This window comes from Megalops cyprinoides, chromosome 3 (genome assembly GCF_013368585.1).
Source record: "Megalops cyprinoides isolate fMegCyp1 chromosome 3, fMegCyp1.pri, whole genome shotgun sequence".
In the NCBI taxonomy this organism is placed as follows: domain Eukaryota; kingdom Metazoa; phylum Chordata; class Actinopteri; order Elopiformes; family Megalopidae; genus Megalops; species Megalops cyprinoides.
In genome coordinates this window covers 47,230,469-47,252,382 of record NC_050585.1, presented here as the reverse complement: position 1 = coordinate 47,252,382, position 21,914 = coordinate 47,230,469, and the positions used below count along the sequence as shown (strand labels likewise).

Below are 21,914 nucleotides of genomic sequence, written 5' to 3'. Positions count from 1 at the left end.
AAAATAAGCAAGGAAAATGGCTGGAGCGGTACAGTTAAAGACGGTAAAACAATGAGCAAATGAGACTGTGTCTGACATTGGAGGGCCCGTGTCTTTCTTTGGCAGAGGAATTAGCCAAGATCAGAGGAGAGACTGGCAGGCAGTCAAAGTTCAGTATATCCTTTACATGCACTAAGTGCCTGAGCAGGCCAGAGCTGGACGTGTCTGACTTTATTAAACTCTCCTTTCACCCCTTTAATGCACCTTATCAATACCCAGCAAGATATCGCACTGATCTGGAAGCAACTCCTATGCCTATGAGATCCAGTCTGGTTTTGATGTCTGCCAACAGCATGAGGTCCCTGAACTCAGAGGCTTAGAGGCAGCTTATTGTGGAAGTACTGAAAAGTGCTGACACTCTGATGTGATAATTGAACATGGAGGGGGATGATGATGTCTCAGGCAGTTACACTCCCCCGCCCTTAACCGTTTGCCATGAATATGAATCGGTCAGAAGAATTATCTCGTCCACAATGTGATCAGATTTAAACAATAAAGACAAATTTAAAAATGAATAAAATGGTCAAATGGTGCCTCGAAAAATAAAACAAAAGCATTCACAGAATTGGCCATGTAAGCAGAGGAGTTTGGGTTGCATGGTTTTGTTTTGTTTTTTTGTTTTTTTTCCTTGAGATTCAACACCAAGTAGTTTCCTACAGGTAAGTGGCTCATTCTTAGCAAGCCCTGGTGAGAAAATCTATCCCTCTATTTTGTAGAGACAGGTCAAAACTATGCAGTGAAAAGGAGAGAGAGGGAGAGATCGAGATCTGGGCACTTTCTGTTTATAACTAGTGAACGAATGTACTTTGACATCTCAAGGGAAAATTGTTACTGTTGCCTTCACAAGTGCAATGGAAAATGGTTCCAGATTTTTTCGAAAGACGGGTCAGGGGATATGACAATGCTACAGGGCATTTAGAGAGAGAGAGAGAGAGAGAGAGAGAGAGGTGGGTTGCCGTGTCACCATGGAAGCTGCGGACAGAGGAGAAGGGGGTAGAAAGTGGGATTACAAAAAGCACGGAGGGAAAAGAGATGTGCACTTTGAGTCGAGAGCTGCTGTGGTTAATATTTCAGGATCAGGACAGGAAGAAACATAGTATTGTCAGGTCTTTTCAGAGGAGTTCTGAAAGGCGGACATCTCTGCTTATTTGTTGCAATGAAAGGAGATCAACACAAACAAAGAGGACTGATTTGCGCAGACTCTAGGAATCTCTGGATTCAGATTCTATTTTAATGTATGAAGAATTCAGTTCAGTGAGCTGGTTTTAGTCTCAAGTGGGTTTCTTAAAAAGTGCTTTCTTTTTTTTTAAGTGTGAAAGTGACACACCTTATGACTGCCAACCCTCTTGTGTGACAAAAGCAGTCTTAGCGGTCTGACATCGTTGGATTGAAGGATCCTTTGTTCCTCTGCCCGTCATTATTTTAACAAAATGTTCCAGCATGTTTCGCAGGTAAAACACACCTCTAAAATATTAATGCAACCAAGAAAATGTTGTTGTTGGCAGGTCAGCCGTTTCAAACCCCCAAAAGGTGCTTGTGTCTCGTACGCAAATCTCAGAACTGAATGAAAAATACCTGATGAAGTAAATGTGATCAAGGTGACAATTGACAGAGCTCTTCAAAATGTTGGCCAAAATACATCATGTGAAAGAGAAACAGGTGCCCCCGCTTTACCTCGATAAGGAGCACGCAGTTCTGCTTTATTTTGTACCATTATTTTGCCTAAAATCGAAATATGATCAACTGAAATGCAATAGATGAAAGTGAAAAGTAAGCATAAATTTATCAGGAAATAAAAATATGCATTCGATTTCTGTTAGTTAACTTTAGCTTTGGGCATTTTTTCCTACAGGGAACAGAGAACATATTTTTGACCAGGAACATATTCCTCCTTGTGTCTGACCAACCTCATGACACATTTGAGCCAACCAGAGTCAAACATGTTGAGTGACTGTGTTTAATCTGATAAAATACCCTATTGCATCTGTATTTGGAGTGACGTTAGGCTGATTTTAACATACCTAGCTATGCTTAAATTGCTAGAAATAAAACACTAATTAAGAATTTGAACATCCAAGTCACCCTTCTTTAAATGGATTTCCAATACAAAATGTATGCTTCTGCCACCAGGATAGGGTATGGATTTTAAACCTTAAAAGGAAACTGAAGCTCCTCTGGGGAATGTGTTAGTTAACACTTGACCCTCCAATAAAAGACAGCTACCTAGTGGTTTTTGTCTTGAGAAATCTCATTATGATAAGAGCTTCAAAATCTCTGATGGATTTCTTGCTAATCTGCTTGCAGTGTTCCCCTGTTTTCTCCCTCAGTGAAGATTCATCAAGTAATTTGAGATTTGTTCTTCTGATACATACTGAAAATAAGATTTTGCAGAATAAATGGCTTTTGAAAAGCCAATGCATAAAGAGCAAATACGTAGCCTTAAACTAAGGGGAAACAAATGAGAAGCACATCCGAACCGTGAAGATCAAGAGATCTGTGCTTTGAAACCTTGTACCGTTTTGGTGTTTGTGGAGATAAAAGAAAAGTTTGTTAGACTGTGCGAAAGAGGGGTGGTGGTTGAGGAAGTTAAAAGCCCAGGAAGGCCATTTTTACCATCCCAAATTACATACATGGGCAAGCTGAGCAATCAGAGAGGTAAAGTCAGGAAATTCATGTCTAATGCAAGTAAATTTTACAATTGTCAGTTTGGATTATTATTATTATTATTATTATTATTATTATTATACAAAGAAGTACTGTTATATGTACTGTATTGTTATCATTATTATTAGTAGTAATGTACCTGGCAGATACATACAACACACACATATTACAGGAGAAATAAGAACTACAATGACATAGGTACAGAACACATCCACAGGAAATAGGCATCATGTTGAAAAACTATGAAAGTATATGAAAGAGAAGGCAGAGTGACAGGCAACTGTTCTAAAGAGTAACATACTTCATAGAACAAACAAACGAAAGGTAAATAATGAAGCAGCCCGGTCTCATGGCTCTGCAAAAATGTGGTCAGAGGTACATATATCCCATGAGACCAGGTAGCAAGAAATGAAGCCTAACAATGATATTAAAAAGCAACATTACCTTAAATAATAGTGTCTGCATGGTTCCAAACAATGACCATGAGAGCAATGTTAACTTTGGATCTAACTTTTAGGACAGATGTTGATTCAAGCAGAAAAAGTTCCCAATAAAAAGGGTGAACATTCCCTGTGGTCAGTATGTATCGGTCACATTGTTTAAGAATCTCTCTTTTTTTTTCTTCATTTGATCGTTATGATTCAGTGGTCTGCTTACTGGAAAATAACTAATTTACCCCTTGTGGGTGTGAACCTATTCCCCCATGCTGGAAAATGAATTGTCACTAATAAAAAAGAAACACTGCAGGTCATTTATGAGGAGTCGGGGAGAAAATGCCCTTGCTTTGAGCAGGAAAGTTGAGATTACTTGAATTACCGGCAGATACTTTGAAGGTGAAACACCCGTGCTTTACCCTGCTTGTGTAACCAGACGGAAGTCTTGCACATTTTGATACAAATGCACCAACCTGACCTTTAAAGACAGGCTCAGGATTCCATGTTATGTCAGACAGGGATTTATATTTAGAACGTGCACTCCCATAACCCACACAGGTGCCACCAAGACAGTCCGAATGCGGTTCCTTACGGATATTTTACAGCAGGGCTCTGCCAAACAAATTATTCTGGCAATGCAGCGGTGGGGCCCCATGACAGGAGTGTTGATATTCACACCACAGAGTCTCATGCATCAACGTCATAATATCTGGTGATAATTCATGCAGTTCCAGTCCAGCAGAGGGTGGGATGCAGGGGGTTTGTTTTGCCTGTCAGCTATATAACGATGACGAGGTGACCCGTTTGGGAGCGTAGAGAGTAACGCCCTCTCTGAGTATTCTTTCGCCTACCCTGTAAGTTTGTTTGACCGTGTCAACTGGACGAGGGCACCTCCTGCATCTCAGTGTCCCCATCGCGGCACTCGGGCTTATATCCCCAGGGGGTGGTGGTGTCCGGGGGGGGGGGGGGGGCTCCATGGTCAGTCAATGCCATTTCCATGTCCTGCTTCCAGTGAGGTGTAAGGCTGCGAGGTCCTTTTGCCTCCATTATGCAGCAATACAGAGCTTTCAGTCACCCTGGTGGTCCTGCCTCAGCAACCTCTCTGCACATCTCACTCCGTGAACAGTGCTGTAAAGTGCATACTCCTGACACTATGCCTTTATGTTTATTTTCTCTAGGACACAAGCGCAGTATTGTCTTGTGATCCAAATGATTAGCTATACATTTTTTGCAATGTCATTTCTGGATTAGCTGAATCACTAGCTGATTTTTTTGTGGAAAGAGATCAATTATCATGCAATCAGCGGTTATAGTTGTGTGTGTTCTGATATATATCCTGTGCTTAGCATCAAGCACAGATCACCTTCTTCTGTAAGATGTCTTTTGATGCAGCATTAAAAAGGTTTGATTGTGATATTCCTCTCAATCCTCCTGCCAAACACTCCTCTACATTTTTGGAATGCTGTTCAAGCCTGAACGGAGATGTTCATCGCAATAGATGACACTGCTTCTTTATGAAATGTGCAGTGACTACTGCTCCATATGGGTACAGAGGTCGCAGCCCGTTTAATCTAATATCCTTGATTTTAATGACTGTTAAATTTCTCCCCAGGGGAAAACGCTGGAGAAATCCAACTAACTCCACGCTACAAGGACCCATGCCAAATTTAGTAAATTAATCACACAGTGTGCTCGACAGATATATAGCTTTTAAACTTTTCTTGACCTGTCAGACCAGAAGACTAATGACAGGTCAGTGACATCACTGCATAACTTAGGTAGATGGCATAACTGTAAATAACCGAAGCATGGGGATATTTATTTGGTACTGTAATGGCATTGAGTTGTGTTCAACATAACCACTGTGATACCTGGTTGTGACTTTGAGTAATGGGCTCATTCAAGTGGTTCATTTTTTATGAACATTTTTCTTCATGAATATTAGTTACTCACCAAATTGGTAGTGATGTATGTTGAAATTAAAAAACATAATGTTTGCTTTGATTCATGGCTCAAATTGAGACACAAGGTACTGTAAAGGCTATCATGCATCCCCCATCTTTGAACTGAAAACTCTAAATTGCATTACAAGTCTGGAACCCGTAGCAGGCTTGGATATTAGTCTTTGAGATTTTATCTAGACTTTATCTAGATTTATCACGACTAATATCCCCACACATTACAGATGGAAATGGCACAGTTACGATACAGTGCAAATCCCTGAAAAGAGTTGACCAACAAGAAATATGAAAATAGACAGTTTTGTTCTGAAATATTCTTGACATTATTTTTCTTAATATTGTTCTAATCTTATTCTAATATTCTACAGATCATGGAGAAAGAATTTAGAGAACTGAGTGATCAGTTTGCTGACCAACATCTTCACCTTCGTTCAAATCAATGCATAAAACAGTGTTGTGTAAAAGCAGGATATGGCCACAAATTAATTAGAATTACATGATCTCATTGCCCAGGCTCCTTCTCATTGGCCACATTTTTCCCTACAGCTTATTGGCAGTGGAGGATTGCCAATAGAGTACAGAACCCTGATATACCCATATTTATCAGCTATATAGTAGATCATCAGTTTAAAGTTATTGTCTGCTGGAGGTCACTGTGGAAAAGCCAGACAGTGGAGTAAAATGTGAAATGGTCTGTAATTAAATGGTATGGAATTTTTTAAAAAATTACATACAGAGTCAGGTTTTGACACTACGGACTTAAGAAAACAATGACTAAAGACCTAATTTTTCAAGCAAAGTGTGCTCTCTGGTCCTGCAAAGTTCTCGTTGCAAGGACAAACCCAGAAAACCTGTTTTTCCCGAATTACAGTACACTGACTCAAAGGCCTCTGTGGGCCTAACCCACTGCCTGTAAGTGATTACCCCTTACATGATGGAAAATATATAGATACTCAGCATGGGAGATACAGTCATCAGATGTCACTCACAAGCCTATTTCATGTGTCTCCACTATGTAAGATATAAAGGATAAGCCTGTATCTGGAGTGACACATTTATTTTGATTCATCAAAGATCCATAGATTGCTAATATCTTACTGGAGATGATGAACATTTCTCATACCCTCTCTCTCTACCCATACAGGGATTGCTAAGGCAATCCTTTGCTGTATCTTGGGGAAAGGTCAGAAGTGGGAAGAATGTAAAGGAAAAATGAAGTTTCAGTTACAGAGGGATATTCCTTTCAATCAGCTAGTCAATCAAAATTACTTAGTGTAGTGCTATGTTGGTGGGAGGAATCGGGAGTGGGGAAAAATCATTACCTCTTTTTTAGGTGATCAAGCTAAACCCTTGGGAGATACAGTAGCTGCATACTAAAACTTGCGAAATAATTACAAGTGTGTTAGATCACCAGTGATTTTAGGAAACATCTCTATTTATCTTAATAATAATAACAGTACACATCACATCACACATAAAGTGTGGAAACAGTAAAGCATGAAAGAACTCTTTTTTTCCTGTTTGTTACAGTTCCTTCCCATTTCAGAGCACAAGAGGTGAAGAGATACGTGGTTTTTCCGTCTGGGCATGTGTGTGTGTGTTTCCACTCATGTGATACAGTGGGAGGGAAGTGGTAAAACACTACTATATTGTAATTTGCGAATCCATATCCAAGACACTGTCTTCTAGTCTCTTCAGGCAGACACTCACAAGATTCGTAGAAGTCATTATACGATGTTCAAGGTGCCTTATCCATCTTAATCAGTCTCTGCCACCAGTGTTACATTTGATGGCTGCCAATGGAAGACAGCAGGGCATGGGATATCTGACTTTGCTGACTGACTGCGTTGATTGTCTTCCAACAGGTTCTCCAGTCATCGTTGGAATGAGCATCAACATCGCCAGCATCGACTCCATTTCAGAGGTCAACATGGTGAGTGCAGAAACCCCCTGTCTGTGTCTCGGTGATTTATAATCCTCCTGTTTTTCTGACCGCGAGATTTTCCGGGGCTCTCAGTCACAACGAGTCCTCGCGCAACGGTCGCCGATAATCCATCGGTACCAAACCGCATCCCGGGCAAGCCCGCCGCTCAGAGTCGTTGCTACGGAGCCTGTCACGCTCAAAAAGCAGAGCCAATCAATTCACGGGGGTTCAGACGGTACAGCGTTGCGCAAACCAGCCGTTTAGTTAGACGGCCGGGATTATTTCGGGAAAACGGGACACTCCAGGGCTGTTGGTCATGCATGAATTACCACACCTCTGGGGACTGATTTTTCTCGGAAACGTCTTTCGGCGCATTGTGGCCCCCATCAGGAAGCGCCCTGGCCTCTTCCCTGTTTCAGTCTTCGCTGACACAAAAGGGGATTTGGCGAGACTGTAGGAAGACATGGCTCCTCCAAAAAGGCCTCGCTTGCAGATGTGTTAAACCCGCTATTTTTCCAACGAGATTATGCGACTAATCTGTGGGAGCGGCAGTCAAACTACCTTGTCTTTCGGCTGAAAGGCCCACCGGCTGGTCTCCCTATTGTTATATATTCATTTAGGATTCATTCAGTCAGGCCGCTTTGGAAAACACACGCATGCCAGCGGTTTATTTGAAGCTGTTGATTGGCATAAAAAACTGGTATCTTTCCCGAAGAAATTTCGGTAGCATTGAGTGCATCATTCCGGAGTCTCTTCTTTCAAACAGTGTCTGGAATTTTACCTGAGCTAAATATCACTGTTGTTCCATATGGGGTGTGTCTTCGCATCCATGTGAGTTTGTGTATGTTTATGAGGAGAAAGAAAAGAGATACATCAATTGATTGACTGATCGTGCATTCACATATCTGCAATTATCCACTATTATATAAGGAACATAATCTATTCCACCATAATACATAAACCATATAGTGATTTCATAGGTACATAAATAATTACATGTTCTTTAAATGTAGGCATCCATGACTGTGTTTTTATTATTTAAAATTTTTAGCACTTTGCATGCTTTGCACCGCAAGACATATTTTTACATGGTGCAGAAATTAAAAACTTTCTAAAGTGATCAAGATGCTAGAATGAACATCTTGATTTTATTTGCATTCATTTGCCTGTTTTTGTTTACTTGGTGTTTTCATTTGACAGCTCGTTCAAAATTCCATTGAAATGTTCTCAAATTTTAAATATCTATCTCAGCAATATGGTGTATGTGTATGTTTGGGACCTTTTCCTAGCCATGATGTAGAATGAAGCAATGTAATTTCCTCCCACTTGATAGTTTGTTTAGGTTTAACTGAATCTCTTTTCCATTTTCAATAATGCCTTTCTTGTCTACCATACCTAGTTATGTGGACAGATACATACTAAGAATTGTATACTTGGCAGTATAATATACACTGTCTTGTACGCAGAAAGATAGATACAGTTTGTCTCATATGTTAATGTCCTATAGAGGGTGCTGGCAATTTAGTGTTTGCTGCAGAATGACAAAAAAGCCCTTTAGGATCCCATAATGTAACCATAACTACAAAGTAAAACCGTAGTAGCGTGTTTGTTAGCAGATAGTAGCCTTTAAAGCTCAATACAAACATGTTTAGATGACTAATGTATGTCTAACAACCAGATCTCAGAGATGATTTTTTTAAAGGCACTGAGAAACAAACTGCGCGTTAAACGCGTTAAACTAATTAATCACTGACCATTTTATTTATAATTCCATGCTGATGTGCAAATCTGTATGCATTAAACGGATATTTACAGAGCCCAGTTAATGTGACGTTCAGCTGCTGAAGTTAATTTCATCAAGCGCAACCATTTTTACTTCTCAAAGAGCTGTAATAACCGGGACCGTCTTCCATGTGTCTTTAAGCACAAGATGGCCAGTCTCTTTGCAGTGACATCATTCTGTCTCGCTGTTTTCCTTCTATCCATTTTGGCACAGGCTCTCACAAACTAGACTGGCACGGAAGCAAGAAGAGAGTTGTTATTTTTTTTTTCCTCTGCAATAATTTCATTTTGAGCCACTGGAGAGTTTTCATCCAATTCTACGCAGCATATTTTATTTTTAATTTGTTGGAAATAGGCACTCAAGTCTGAAGTTTTTTTTTTTTTTTGCAGGCAGTATGGTCCTTTGATTTATTTATTATGAAGTTATTGCAGAATATCCTTTGTACTCTGGTGTTTTTGAAGACACAGCAAGTTCTGTCTGATATTTTATTTTATTTTTGTTTCCCAGGACATTTCAAAAAAAAAAAACAATAAAATTGCCACTGCATCAGACCACAAGAACGTTAAAATAAGTTCCTGTGAACTAAGATTTACTACTTAAAAGAGAACAAAACCAACTCTTTAACTCTTTGCCGTCTGTTTTTGGACACCTCCTAGTAGATTGTTGATCCTAACTTTGATTTAAAAATGAATAACACTGTATACATGAATCCCATTGTAAAAGGGAATTTCATTCTCAGGGAATCCTTGGCTGCTTGGTTTTTGTAAGATTGCCATTAATGTTATCAAGATACATTAGCACAATCATAAGGAAGAGGTATATAAAACAAAGCTACTTCTTGGTTTAAATATTTTATTTTATTCTATTTTTTATGATGCTATGAATAGATTTTTTAATGGAAAATGTAGAATTTCTTTTTCATAGAATAACAGTCTGGAAATGTAGGTCACTTTATATCCAGCTGAATGACCACTCAGATTTTTTTTCCAGTCCAGTAATAAAATGCAATATAAATAATGGTTCACTTGTATTTTAAGACAATTACAATTTAAAACAACCAAATTATCTTAGAATAAATGGTAATATTTGCCTTGCAAAATTCTATACAGGTCTGATTAAACTTATGAAGTTTTATTGAATTTTTTCCTTTCGAAATGATCAATCTGAAAGCTGCAGTTCCTTGTATTACTTGCATATCATTTAAAGTATGCACCAGAGTGAATGCTTTAATACAAAGTCTATCATCTGTACTAGGCAAAAATGTCAGTCTGCACATTTAAATGCAGTTAGATGCTGTCACACGTCTATGTTTATTCACTGAGTGAGACATTCAGTGCTGCTGGCAAGCACATCGGATACATAACATACCTTCAGCTAGGAATCTGCTCAGAGACATGTAGCACACATGAGCACAGCCATATCATACACACCTGCAGCATGAAACCTGTTCACACGCACGCTGCCCATCGTCACGTCAGCTGTGCGGAAGAGCTGAAGCCTGTGGATGAGACGGAGGGTGAGGCGCGGGCTTCAGGTCAGCGCGTTACCTGTCCGGGACCTGGCGTGGGGCGCTGACGCACGCAGCCGCCGAGAGGGCTGGTAGCAGTAACAGAGGCGGCTCTCCGGCAGATTGCCGGCAAATTGCAGACATACGCTTGCGGGCTGGCTCGGCACCTGCGCGGAATGCTAATCGGGTCGTTGTATGTGGAGCATCCACCAATTTTTTTTGTCACTTGGTCACATGAAGGTGGCCGCTTAAACCCAGGCTGCCCCTGCTTTGGTCTTTTCGTAGAGTCATTTGCAACAGATGCACCTACGCTGTGTTACCCCTCATAAAAGTTCACTCTGGTCTTAGACAAAAGAGCATCTTTTACTGTGTGAGACTTTCCCCACTCACCATGGTGTCGCAATATTATTTACAAAGCTCATGTGATTTCAGTGCTCTAAATAATGTTATTAAAATAATCTCGCTCGAGATTAGTTGTACTGAAGGGAGACACAGATTCAGATTTTAACTTCTAAAAATAAAGATAGGAATGCAATTATGAATATGGTCATATTTGCCACCCCATCAGATTCATTTAAATCAATTTTATGACTCAAGATGACATAATAATCATACATCAGTTTATAATCATAATAACAATAGTACATGTTTACATGTATTCATATATAATTTTACTTAACAATTCATTTAAACATTAAAATGCCTAATCTTCAGTAACTGAAGGCACTCTTGGGAAAATTATTTGTCTTCAGTGTGTTTTTTGTGTGAATAGTTCTTGATTGAATGTACGCATTGATGGCTCATCAAATTTGGACACACATGTATCATCCATCCAGGTATTTGTTTTTTTTTTATTGCAGGAAATTAATGAATTAACCAGTGGTAGAGAAATAAATGAATAAAGAACACAAACCCATCCACATCCCCTCAGTTTTAGTGTTATCTGTAGAATTCAGAGAAACACATTTTGCATCCTTTTTTATCAATGAACATTTTCTTCTGGTAACTGACCTCCTGATTAAATTTTCCTTTATATTTCTGCATCACGCACAAACGGCGCGAGACCTCAGTTGCTTTTTTTTTTAACTATTCACTGTCGGTAAAGGGGAAAAGAAAGCACATCTAAAGACACTCTGCATTCATCTCATGACTTCTGAGAGGTTTTCTACCAGTCCCATGAATGCCCAATACATTGGCTTAATGCTGGCAGCAGTGTGGATGTACAGACGGAGGGGAAATGGGGCAGGCGGTGCATCATTAATGCGGGAGCTGTACACACAGACACCGTGCTGCGTGATGAGGGCGTGCGCCGGGGCCGTCATCCCCCGCTGAGCTCCCTGAGAACCCAAACCCAGGGACCGAGCGGGCATCCCCTCTGCTTTTCACCTGTGAGGCTGACAGGAGAGGGGGGACACGGACGGGCTTAGCGGCTTCTTAATTAAGACACAGTGTATGCCCGTATTCAGCTTTTCTTTTCTGCATTTTGTTTGTCAATGACTCATTGTGTTGCTTTCCCAAAATGCTTCCAGTTCTGTCTGCAGAGTACGGAGGATTCGGCTCGATCGTTGTGTCATTTTTATTGCGTTGTGTTTCATTCTATGTTTACTTAGCAGACCTCATTATACTTTGATGGCAAACAGGGCTGATACTGTATCTCTGAAATTTGCTGTTTATAGTGAGTGAATTAATCAGGTGTCTCCTGTTTGAAATTGTCATATTCCTCATGATCCTTTCCTGCTTGAGAAAAAAAAGTGATAATAACTGATTTTCTAATGAAGCACTAAGTATTGTTCCTTTTGTCCCTCCTTCAGGATTATACCATAACGATGTATTTTCAACAAAGCTGGCGAGACAAGCGGTTGGCCTACACCGAGCTGCCCCTCAACCTGACCCTGGATAACCGTGTGGCCGACCAGCTCTGGCTCCCCGACACCTACTTCCTCAACGACAAAAAGTCCTTCCTGCACGGCGTGACGGTGAAGAACCGCATGATTCGGCTACATCCCGACGGCACCGTTTTGTATGGGCTGAGGTAACTTCTGTCCTCTTTACGTTTTAGTGACTTTTCATCTAATAAGGAAATTGTGCAGAAATACATTTTGAATTCTCTGCCGGTGTTGACACTCGGTTACATTATATTGCCATGGAAATGAACACTGCTGCAAAAATCGTGATTTCTCTTAGTCGTGTTTTTTGTATCGTTATAAGTGCACATTATTCTATTGCAAGGTCCAGCTATAAAAAGGTAACCCCCCCCCACACACACACACACACACACACACACACACACACCTTTAATCTTTATAAACCTTTATAAAGCCTTTATTATTATTATAATAAAACTTCATTCAGCCTTTGTTGTCTTTTCTAGACAAAAAAACAATTTTGTCCAGATTCAATTTACAGGTAATTTCAACATGCTTTGTCCTTAAATCTGTGTGGCATATTTGCGTTTCTGACACACCACTGAGTTCCCCAGTCATAGAATTTATTGGCAAAAGTGGAATTTTCTTAAATTAATTACAAAGCACGTTTGAGATTTTTGTTTGAATCTTAGCCTTGTGAAAGTAATGAGTAAAAGATGACTGAAATGGTGTAGACTGAAGATAATTAAAGGAAAAGAAGAATACCATTCTAACTGTTTCTCAGAATAGCAGTGCAATACATACCAAAAAAGCTAAATAAGAAAAAGAAAGGTTTCTTTGATTTCAGCTGTACTGCTACTTTGTTAAGGCAACGTTTCATAGACCACAACACCAATATCTCACTGCGAGATGGAGTGTGGCTAAAACTGTAGTGGAACAAAAGGCTCAAAGGTTTTGCAAAACCAATTACTGAATTAATTCATGTGCATCCTCCAAAACGCTAGTGTTTCTCTTGTCTTAATTCCAGCTCATAAATTAATGTTGCAGACGGACGTGTCGATGTTGTTCTCAGATTTAGCCACGGCAGCATGTTTGATCTCAAACTTTGGCGAGGGAAAGGTTCTGCCTTTAAGGTTTAAGCAGATACCAATTAGCCACTAAATTCTCCTCCTTTTGCTATATTGATCATTTTTTTTTCATCTCATGCTGCAGCCACAATTAGAGATGCACAAACAAAGACAATGAAAGCATTGGAAGAATACTGTAATTTTTCTCAGTGCATTCTGACACATCTGTGAGCAATAACCAGGCAAGCAGTGATGAAGAGCCAGCAGGTGATGTTAATGCAGAGGTGATCGTCTGAACATACACCCCTTCGCCACTTTGAATACCATGCAGAATGTACCCCTTTCTTTTTTTTAAACAGTGATATTTACGTGGGCTGTCAGACTCAATTAACAGTAACTTATCCAGCGCTGAGGCTCTGCAGAGTATCTGACATTTTCAAGAACTGATTACAAACCTCCATCATGTTTCTATGCATGCGCTGCAATACAGACATTTTAATGTCTAAATTCAAGGGAAGGAAAAATCCTGTCTGATTTTTTCCAACTTGCCATGTGTAGCTGTACTGACCTGCACCAAAAACATCAAAGCATCAAGTAAATGTAAAGTAAATGTTCATTATAACAGATATGAGTATATTAACATGAATGCGGTGTTAATTATGACCCTTGCAATATCATGCATAGCAAATTTTTTACTTGCACAAGTATATTAAAGCTACATGCAGTGTCCATACACCTGTATCAGTACATTAATGCTGGATATAGATTTTTTTTACTCCTTTTTCCCTGCATGAATACTACATGTAAGGTACATAAACCTGTGTGATTGTATCAATACTATATTACAGATACGGCTGTAACCCTTGTATTAGTGCAGTAACAGTAATAAAGTAATAAAATATGACAGTCTGGCCCCAGAAAGAGTGGTGGGTGGAGGGAAGGAGGCTTTGCACGGGCAGTACATGCAGCCTTAGTGGCAGCTCTTGTCAGGTCAGGGTGATGAAACATCATGTCACTATGGAGCAAAAGAGCATTGTGGCAAAAAAAAATAAATAAATAAAAAACAGATTCAAGAGATTTTGTACTTTACTGGGAACTCCTGTTACTCACAGAGGTTTTGTAAATGCAGTGTATTGCTTGTTTGCTTTTATATTGTTATGTCAAGGAACTACTCTTTTAACAGGAAGGTTTCAGGGTCTGGTCTCAGGTGGGGTGCAGTTCTTCTGTCCGTGAGCAAGGGATGTAACCTGAATCGTTTCAATAGAATGGATAACTCTGGCATGTAATTTCTAGGATGAGTAAGTCACCCAACACATCATTATAATTTTTTATTTTTTACTGTATTTATCTTGTTTGACAAGCTCTTATCCAGAATCACATACAGAGCATGAAAAAGTAAAGTGCAACTAGGCAAGTATATTTGAACCCATGATAGACAGTTACCTAAAAGGCAACAAATGGCAATTTTGTCACCATTAAAACACCATTTGCAAGTGTTATAGATATAATGTGTTCAGTTATTGTTGGTTATCAGTAAAACTAAAAATAGTGGTCAGGTGTGATCTGGGTCTCAGTGAAACCTACAGTCTTGGGTAGATCCAGAACTGGATGAGGTCCAGATGCAGCTTTGAGATGTTAGTCTTCAGTAGGTGATGGAAGCTGGCAAGTGCCTCTGCCGTGCTGATGGAGTTATGATGCTGATGCAGAGGGTGTCGGCTGAGAGAGGAGAGGAGAGACAGCCAGAGGACCGGCTGTGAAGGAGTACAGGTCACCATCAGCTGGCCAGTAGGGTGACATAAGAGACTTGATGGTGTGGTGCAGGGCCCAGTATGCCAGTAGGCCTGCTGATGACAGCTAGAGGAAGATGAGGAGAGTGCTAGCCCAAGCCAAGGGGAGAAGAGAGGGGTGGTCCAGTAGGGGTATGTGGTGACCCAGGTGGGACGACTTCAAGGACTTCAAGGACCACTGACTGCGTGAAGTAGCTTGGTGAAAGTGAGAAATGTGTGTATTAGTCTATGCGTTTTCCCCTAACGTGGGTCAGCCTCACAGTGTTCTGGGTGATTGTAACTCCAAAGGCTCTTGGCAATCTGGAAGGGGGTCAAGGTGGCATTCTCTGGAGAGATGAGATTGGTCCAGGGCTGGCGATGACTTGGCAGGCGCAGCGTGTCCGACTTGGAGAGATTCAGCTTCAGCTAATGGGCGGCCGTCCAGGAGATCCTTTGAGATCCTTGAGCAAACCTGTGTATCAGACGGAGTGAAAGAAATAAGGATTTTATTGTCATCTGCATACTAGTGTAAGCCAAAATCACAATAATGCATGCATTACATTTACATTTTGTCATTTAGGCAGAGCTATAAAAACTTACAGAGTGCATCTAATAAAGTTACATCTGAGCATTGTATTATACAGTGTCTCAGTGTTAATTGTACTTGTCCCTAGTACGTGAAATCAAAAAAAAATTTTGAATCCATGGTTCCCGCATAGATTTCTGATGAATTTTAACTGGGTCTATATCTTACAAATATAAGAAAAATCTAAGCGATGTTTGAGGAGAGGGATATGAGAATGCAGTAGTCGTGATCTGGCCATTGTCCCTGCCTGATCAAGAACTGAAAAGACCCCGGCTGTGTGTTTACATGTATCTTGCAACAAACTGCAGCATTGAAAGATATTGAGACTTAATCAAAGAAGAAGAGGAGAAGAAGGAAAAAAACAAGACTCAATGTTCTCTTAGGCCTTAATATAGGTCATATAAAAATTGAGTGCCTGAAGTGCTGTTGTTATTTCCACTGGGGAATCACATTCCGAAATGTTTCAGAGCCAAAAACGCAACTCTAAATGTTAATTATAGGAAGCTAACAGCAAACGCAGAGAGACCACTGTAATGCCGCCATTAGTGCCATATTTCGTCCCTGAAATTACTTTACATACAGTAAATGTGACAATTCTTCCTGTTTTTTTTTTTTGTGTGTGTGTTCAACAGCTGAAAATATCAAGTATAATATGATGTAAATTGCTTCAAAAAAAGAACTATATTCCCCTCAGAGCATTCAGTAACCGAAGTCAAATGGCTGAGAGTCGTAGTATAGAAGCTCTTCGCTGTAAGGAATGAGGCTAAAAGCCTGTAGTGATTAACAGTTACAAGGTTTAAATAATTCTGGTTAACGGTAACCTGTTACAGTGGCATTTGACCATGTTTTATGTCTAATTGAAGTGGTGTTTTGTGGCCCTCTGCAGTGCTCAGCAGCTGAAGGGATGTCTAAATCAAAAGAATAGGAAAATCTGTTATCTGTGTGACTTTTGCTTCAGTGAACTACCGGAGCACTGCTCATCCCAATAGAATCATCAGTATCCTCTGGAAATTCCTGGGATGGCGGCTTCGGTGACTTTTTTTGCTGTCGGTTTTACGCGACATCAAGATACGTGAATTTGACGATGCGCTCCAGCCAGCACAATGTCTTTGTGAAGTTGCTGCAACAATGAAATCTGTGACGCTCCACCTTTTGAGAGCGGAGATTGGGCTGTAGGCTCCCACCGGCCCCCCACAGGGGATACCGACTATGGCCCCAGCTCCAACGTGCAGAGCAAGCAGCAAGATTAGCATGGAGAGGCAGAGAGCACCAGAGTGTTGATCTCACAGGAACAAAGGGAGACTGCGATATAAACCAGTGAGCCTGACGATGTCTGGAAGTGAGAGGAGAAATTAATGGAGTGTTAAATGCTTACTTAATACGTCTCCCGCTGGAGTGTTCTGTGGGTGTTGGGGAGGGGTTTACTGGTTGGCGCTGCCAAGTCTCCTGCTCTCAGCAATTTCCTGTTTACGGAGAGTGATTGGAAAATAAGCACAGTATGGAAGCGAACAGCGGCCTTGCTTTAAACACTGTCCTTTTTTTTTTGTTTTTTTTTTGAGTTTTTTTTTAAGTTTGGGACTTTTGAGAATTGGTCCACTTTGTGCAAGGGTTTCTGAAGGTTTCAGAATGGTAGGAGTAGCTCAAGAGAGGGAGGCCTTCCGACTCAGAGCACTTTAGGTACCAGGCAGGAAACAGGAGCAATTTGTAGTTGATAGATATTCCAGCACAGGCTGCTGACTAAAAAAAGTAGAGTGTGGGGGACTATTCAATGAGTAAGAGACAAAGGGGGTCACACCACAGCAGCGGGACTAATGGGAAATAGACATGTTCCTGTTTGAATTCACCTTTCTGAAGGTTCTGTTGGTGCTGTCATCTCTCACGCATGTGTCTGCTGAGGAGAGACAGAGGAACGTTAGGTCTGTGTGTCATCGTTGCCTTTGAGAGGGATGGAGTGCATTTTAGCTAAAAAGAACATCTGACTGGAAAAAAACAATGCGCTGGTCACACTGGTGTTGAAATTTAAATTAGGCCACTTCTTCCTGCTTAGTAAGAACTGTCGAACAGCAAGTTATTCATTGGATGGGAGGTTGTATTGTACCTGTTAAGAAGTAAAGCCGCTGTGATTAATGGGACACTGATTGTAAAATGAACTGTATTTTGTGCAATAATGCTACATTAAATCATAGCTTACAGCCCTCGGTCCATTTCTTCTGTCAGATTTCAGATATCTAGACTCAGGCTAACAGATATCTAGTCAGAATGGAAATTACGTGAAGTATAGTAATGAAACAAGCAAATCTGAAAAAGACGTAGTCCCTTTTGAAGCTCCCTTCTCTTTACCTCTCTCTTCATTAGAGCAAAGAACGGTAACTGGAGCTGATGGCTGCTCTGGATATGAGGGTTGGGCATGAGCACTGTCCATGAGAGTCAGACTGCACACACTTATTCAGTCCTATTGAGACACATGTTAATTCAGTGTGTATGTCACGATGACTTAACCGTCACCACAAACATGTGATGCCGGTGAAACATCTCAGCACAGGAACAGTGTGTCAAGTGAAATAATGAAACCTGCACTGCTTTTCCACCGCCTTTGTCCGCTGATGGTATAAATGGTGTAACTGTTTCTTGGGACGCTGTTGCAACAGCGCAGAACAGTCTTTAATGGTAGGGGTTTGTCTTTGTGATTATGGCTCAGGTTCTTCACCACATGCGTAATTTGTGTTGGGTGGGCATAGCTCCTGTAAGACTTTCTGCAGTAGCCGCACTCTGCCTCTCTACAGAAGTCTCTGTGCCTCTTCAGATATAACACCCTCTTAGGCTGTGGCGGCACAATCTGTCACTGTCCAATGGGAGTGCTTTCTTTGAAATCAAATATAATGGTTTTAACTGCACATCTGCAATTTTGTTTGTCAGATCTGGACCATGCTAAGCCTGCTAATTTGGTCATTGCAACTGCATAGCCACCCGTAACCTAGCACAATGCAGTAAAGGGTTGTAATCTGTGGAAAATCTCAAACTCTCCATCCTTGGACATTTTTCCTCAATAGCTGATGAAGGAACATTTGCACAAGCCTCTAGACACAATACTGGTTATCCACCTAATCAAGGTTGCATCCTCAACTCTTTCTCCTACAGTGGTGCAAACACTGCCTCTTTTCCATCTCTCACTGGCCTCCAGCCCCTCTTTCCCCCCTCATAGCCCTTCTTTCCCCCCTCATTATCAAACCTTGGTGGTATTCTGAGTAAGCAATGCCAATATTCTGTGACATTGTTTTGCACAGGAAAATCACTATTGGTTACACATTAAAGACCCATTAGAAAATTGATTGGCACCACAAACACATGAGATTGCATGTTAGTGTAAACTGGTGATACAGCAACACGTAAAATGTTACGTTACGTCATCTTAGCAGGTGCTCTTACCCAGGGCGACATACAGTACATGGCTTACAACATCATATGTTATCCGTTTATGCGACAGGACAACACAGAAGTAACATTACGGTTCAATTTAGTATACCATTAATAATATAGCATATTTTTTCGCTGTGTTGAGTTTACAGGCTGTTTTTACAGGTTTTACAGTTTTGCACGAAATTGGGAGAGATATACAGACCTGTATGTATCACGTCATCAGTTTTATTTCTTCATAAATTAACGGGCATAGCCATGGCATGAGCATCTCACAGCACTGTAGGCCTCCAGCCCCACCCCTTCGGCCCATGCTGCAGCAGTCAGAAAAGTAACAGATGACAAACAAAATTCCTCCCGCTCCATTTATAAAACCTGCACTTTGGATGGGTTGGGGTAGGAAAAGCGCTGACTCTGCCAGCATGAATCGAGGATCCCAAATGTAATTATTAAAATTCGCTGCACTAGTAGGTAGACATCATAGATGCCACCCTCCTTCCCCATACCCCCCCCCCCCCCACACACACACACACACACACACACATACACACACACACATACACACGCACACTGTACATATCAAATTGTCCGCAATATGGTATCACTGAGCATCTGACACAGAGAAGTGATGAGCTGAAACTCAATTACTTTTTTTCATTCAGGCAAACACGGAGAGCACCTTTTCATTTACAGCAGAACCCCGAGAATTGGCAGAGCTGGTATGATTTAACATCACAAATGTAATTACTAAAATGTGCTGCACTAGTAAATATCTCAGTTAAATGACACCCACCCCCACGCAAACAATCTGTATCCAATGCTGTTTTCTTGAGCCACTGAATTTATTGCGATATAGTGTAATACATAACACTCACGCACACGCACCCACAGATATTCATACAAAACGTGAACACACAGTATACGCGTAAACATGCTGAGGCACACACGTGCACATGCACACTTGCATACAAACACATATGTGCACACATACATATGCGCACACAGCGCATGCACACACACAAACACACGGAGTGAGTTATTAATGTGCGCATTGTCCCTTTTATAGTTCTGATATAACAGACTGTCTATCATTTTGCTAATATAAGGTGTTTATAAAATGTTTTAAGCTAGTCCAGTCTTGGAATTTCCATTTCTCTTGGATTAAGGTTGGGGCCTCGATTCCTTAGTGAATTCAGTTGTTTGAAGCACGTGGAATTTGTCAATCCAAGTCATTTTCTCAATCCAATTTGAACATAAAATGTGAACTGCCTGGTTACCTTGCTTACAGTTGCAAATGTGGTTTCATTCTTCCTCTTCCTATAGTTGCTGTTCCGCACCAATGGCAGTGAACACAGCCACCTTCATTTTGTTCCACTGACACTTCTCTCTGCCCAGTCATCGAACAGAGTGTGGTTTTCTCCACTGAAATTGGATTGTTCCTTAATGACGTCTCATTGACATTTAAAGGAAAGAAAGCGGCATCAAGAATCAAAAATAGCAAAAAAAAAAAAAAAGGATGCACAAGCCGGCTGCATCACACAATTCAAAGTGAGAGCTAACGTTTGGCAGGCTGCAGCTTTGCAGCATGTCCTCAGCTGAATCCAGACCCAGCCCTAACGCAGACATTGGCCACATGCATCACTTGCACAAAGCTACAGAACATGCGAAAATGCAGAGGGGAGAAGCAGAGAACAAAGGGCCGGTACATTGAAGAATAAACCAGCTTACTAATTTCCTCCCCTCAACCCTCTTTCTTCTCCCTGCCCACCCACCCCCCTCCCCACCCCTTTCTTTCTGAAATAGAAGACTTCAGACAGGTTGTATTCACCACTCGCCTGCCAATGATTAAATTTTTTCTTTCTTTCTTCCAACACATGACAGCAGCTGCCGAACATTACTCATTTAGAGATTCGCATGGTGCAGTCAAGGCTAAGCTACCATTTCCCAAAGGTTACCAAGGTAACGGTGGCTCTCTCTCTCTCTCTCTCTCCCTCTCCCTCTCCCTTTCTGTCTCTCCTTCCCCTTTTCAGAATAACCACAACGGCCGCCTGTATGATGGATCTGAGAAGGTACCCCCTCGATGAACAGAACTGCACCCTGGAAATCGAAAGCTGTAGGTGGACCCCCGCGCCTCTGTACCGCAGTTCAAGCATTTCAGCCCACCGTAGCCTAAGATCATCCTGCCATTTAACTGAAAAGCAAAGCATCCATTTTACAACAGCCAGGTATCTGGCTCTCTGCATCGCATGGGAAGCCATTTGTTTTACATTGTGTAGTTCCCTTGCTGGTGCCATTGAAAGCAAACAAAACACGCAGTCACTCTGTAATCACCCAGTGCAGCGTATTCTTTTTGGAAATGTCAACAGGAGGAGAGTAACTGTTGTCGGTGCGTAAGGGGGTCTGCTCATTTCTTTAACTCAATTAGAAACAGAGACTGTAAGTTAAAACCGCTTCAGCTCCCATGGCATGCGCAACAATTAAAAGACCTGGCAGTTATTTTCCTTAAATGCAATTTCCTACTCTAAATTTAAACACAAAATGGAGAAAAAGAAAAAGCAAATGTAGAGTCAAAGCAAAACAAAATGTAGCAGAAATAAGTGTGAAATACACTTATGTATAAAAAATGAAGGCAAATAAAAGACAACAGAAGTAATATACAACAACAGATATACAACACTAAATACATAATAAACAGTATTGGTTTACCATTACCATTACCATAAAGGTAAATGTACATGGAAAATGTAAAATTAATCTACAGCAGGAAAATGCAATGCATATGAATGCAATATTGTAAAAATGATGAATAAAATATTGTCTTCAATACATGCATTCAGTTACATACATGAAAGTGGCAATAATATCAGTTATTACATGTGTTTTGTAGTATATTTAGTGTGTTAT

General features: G+C 40.8%; 1 protein-coding gene across 2 annotated transcripts in view; it reads left to right on the top strand.

The window, feature by feature from the left end:
• gabrb4 (gamma-aminobutyric acid type A receptor subunit beta4) overlaps window positions 1-21,914 on the top strand; it is a 51,474-nt gene that overhangs the window by 20,072 nt on the left and 9,488 nt on the right. For both annotated transcript variants that reach the window (XM_036524504.1, XM_036524505.1), the window contains exons 3-5: window positions 6,964-7,031; window positions 12,124-12,344; window positions 21,041-21,123. In XM_036524504.1, coding sequence (XP_036380397.1) covers window positions 6,964-7,031; window positions 12,124-12,344; window positions 21,041-21,123 — 372 coding nt within the window. The remainder of the gene's footprint in view (window positions 1-6,963; window positions 7,032-12,123; window positions 12,345-21,040; window positions 21,124-21,914) is intronic.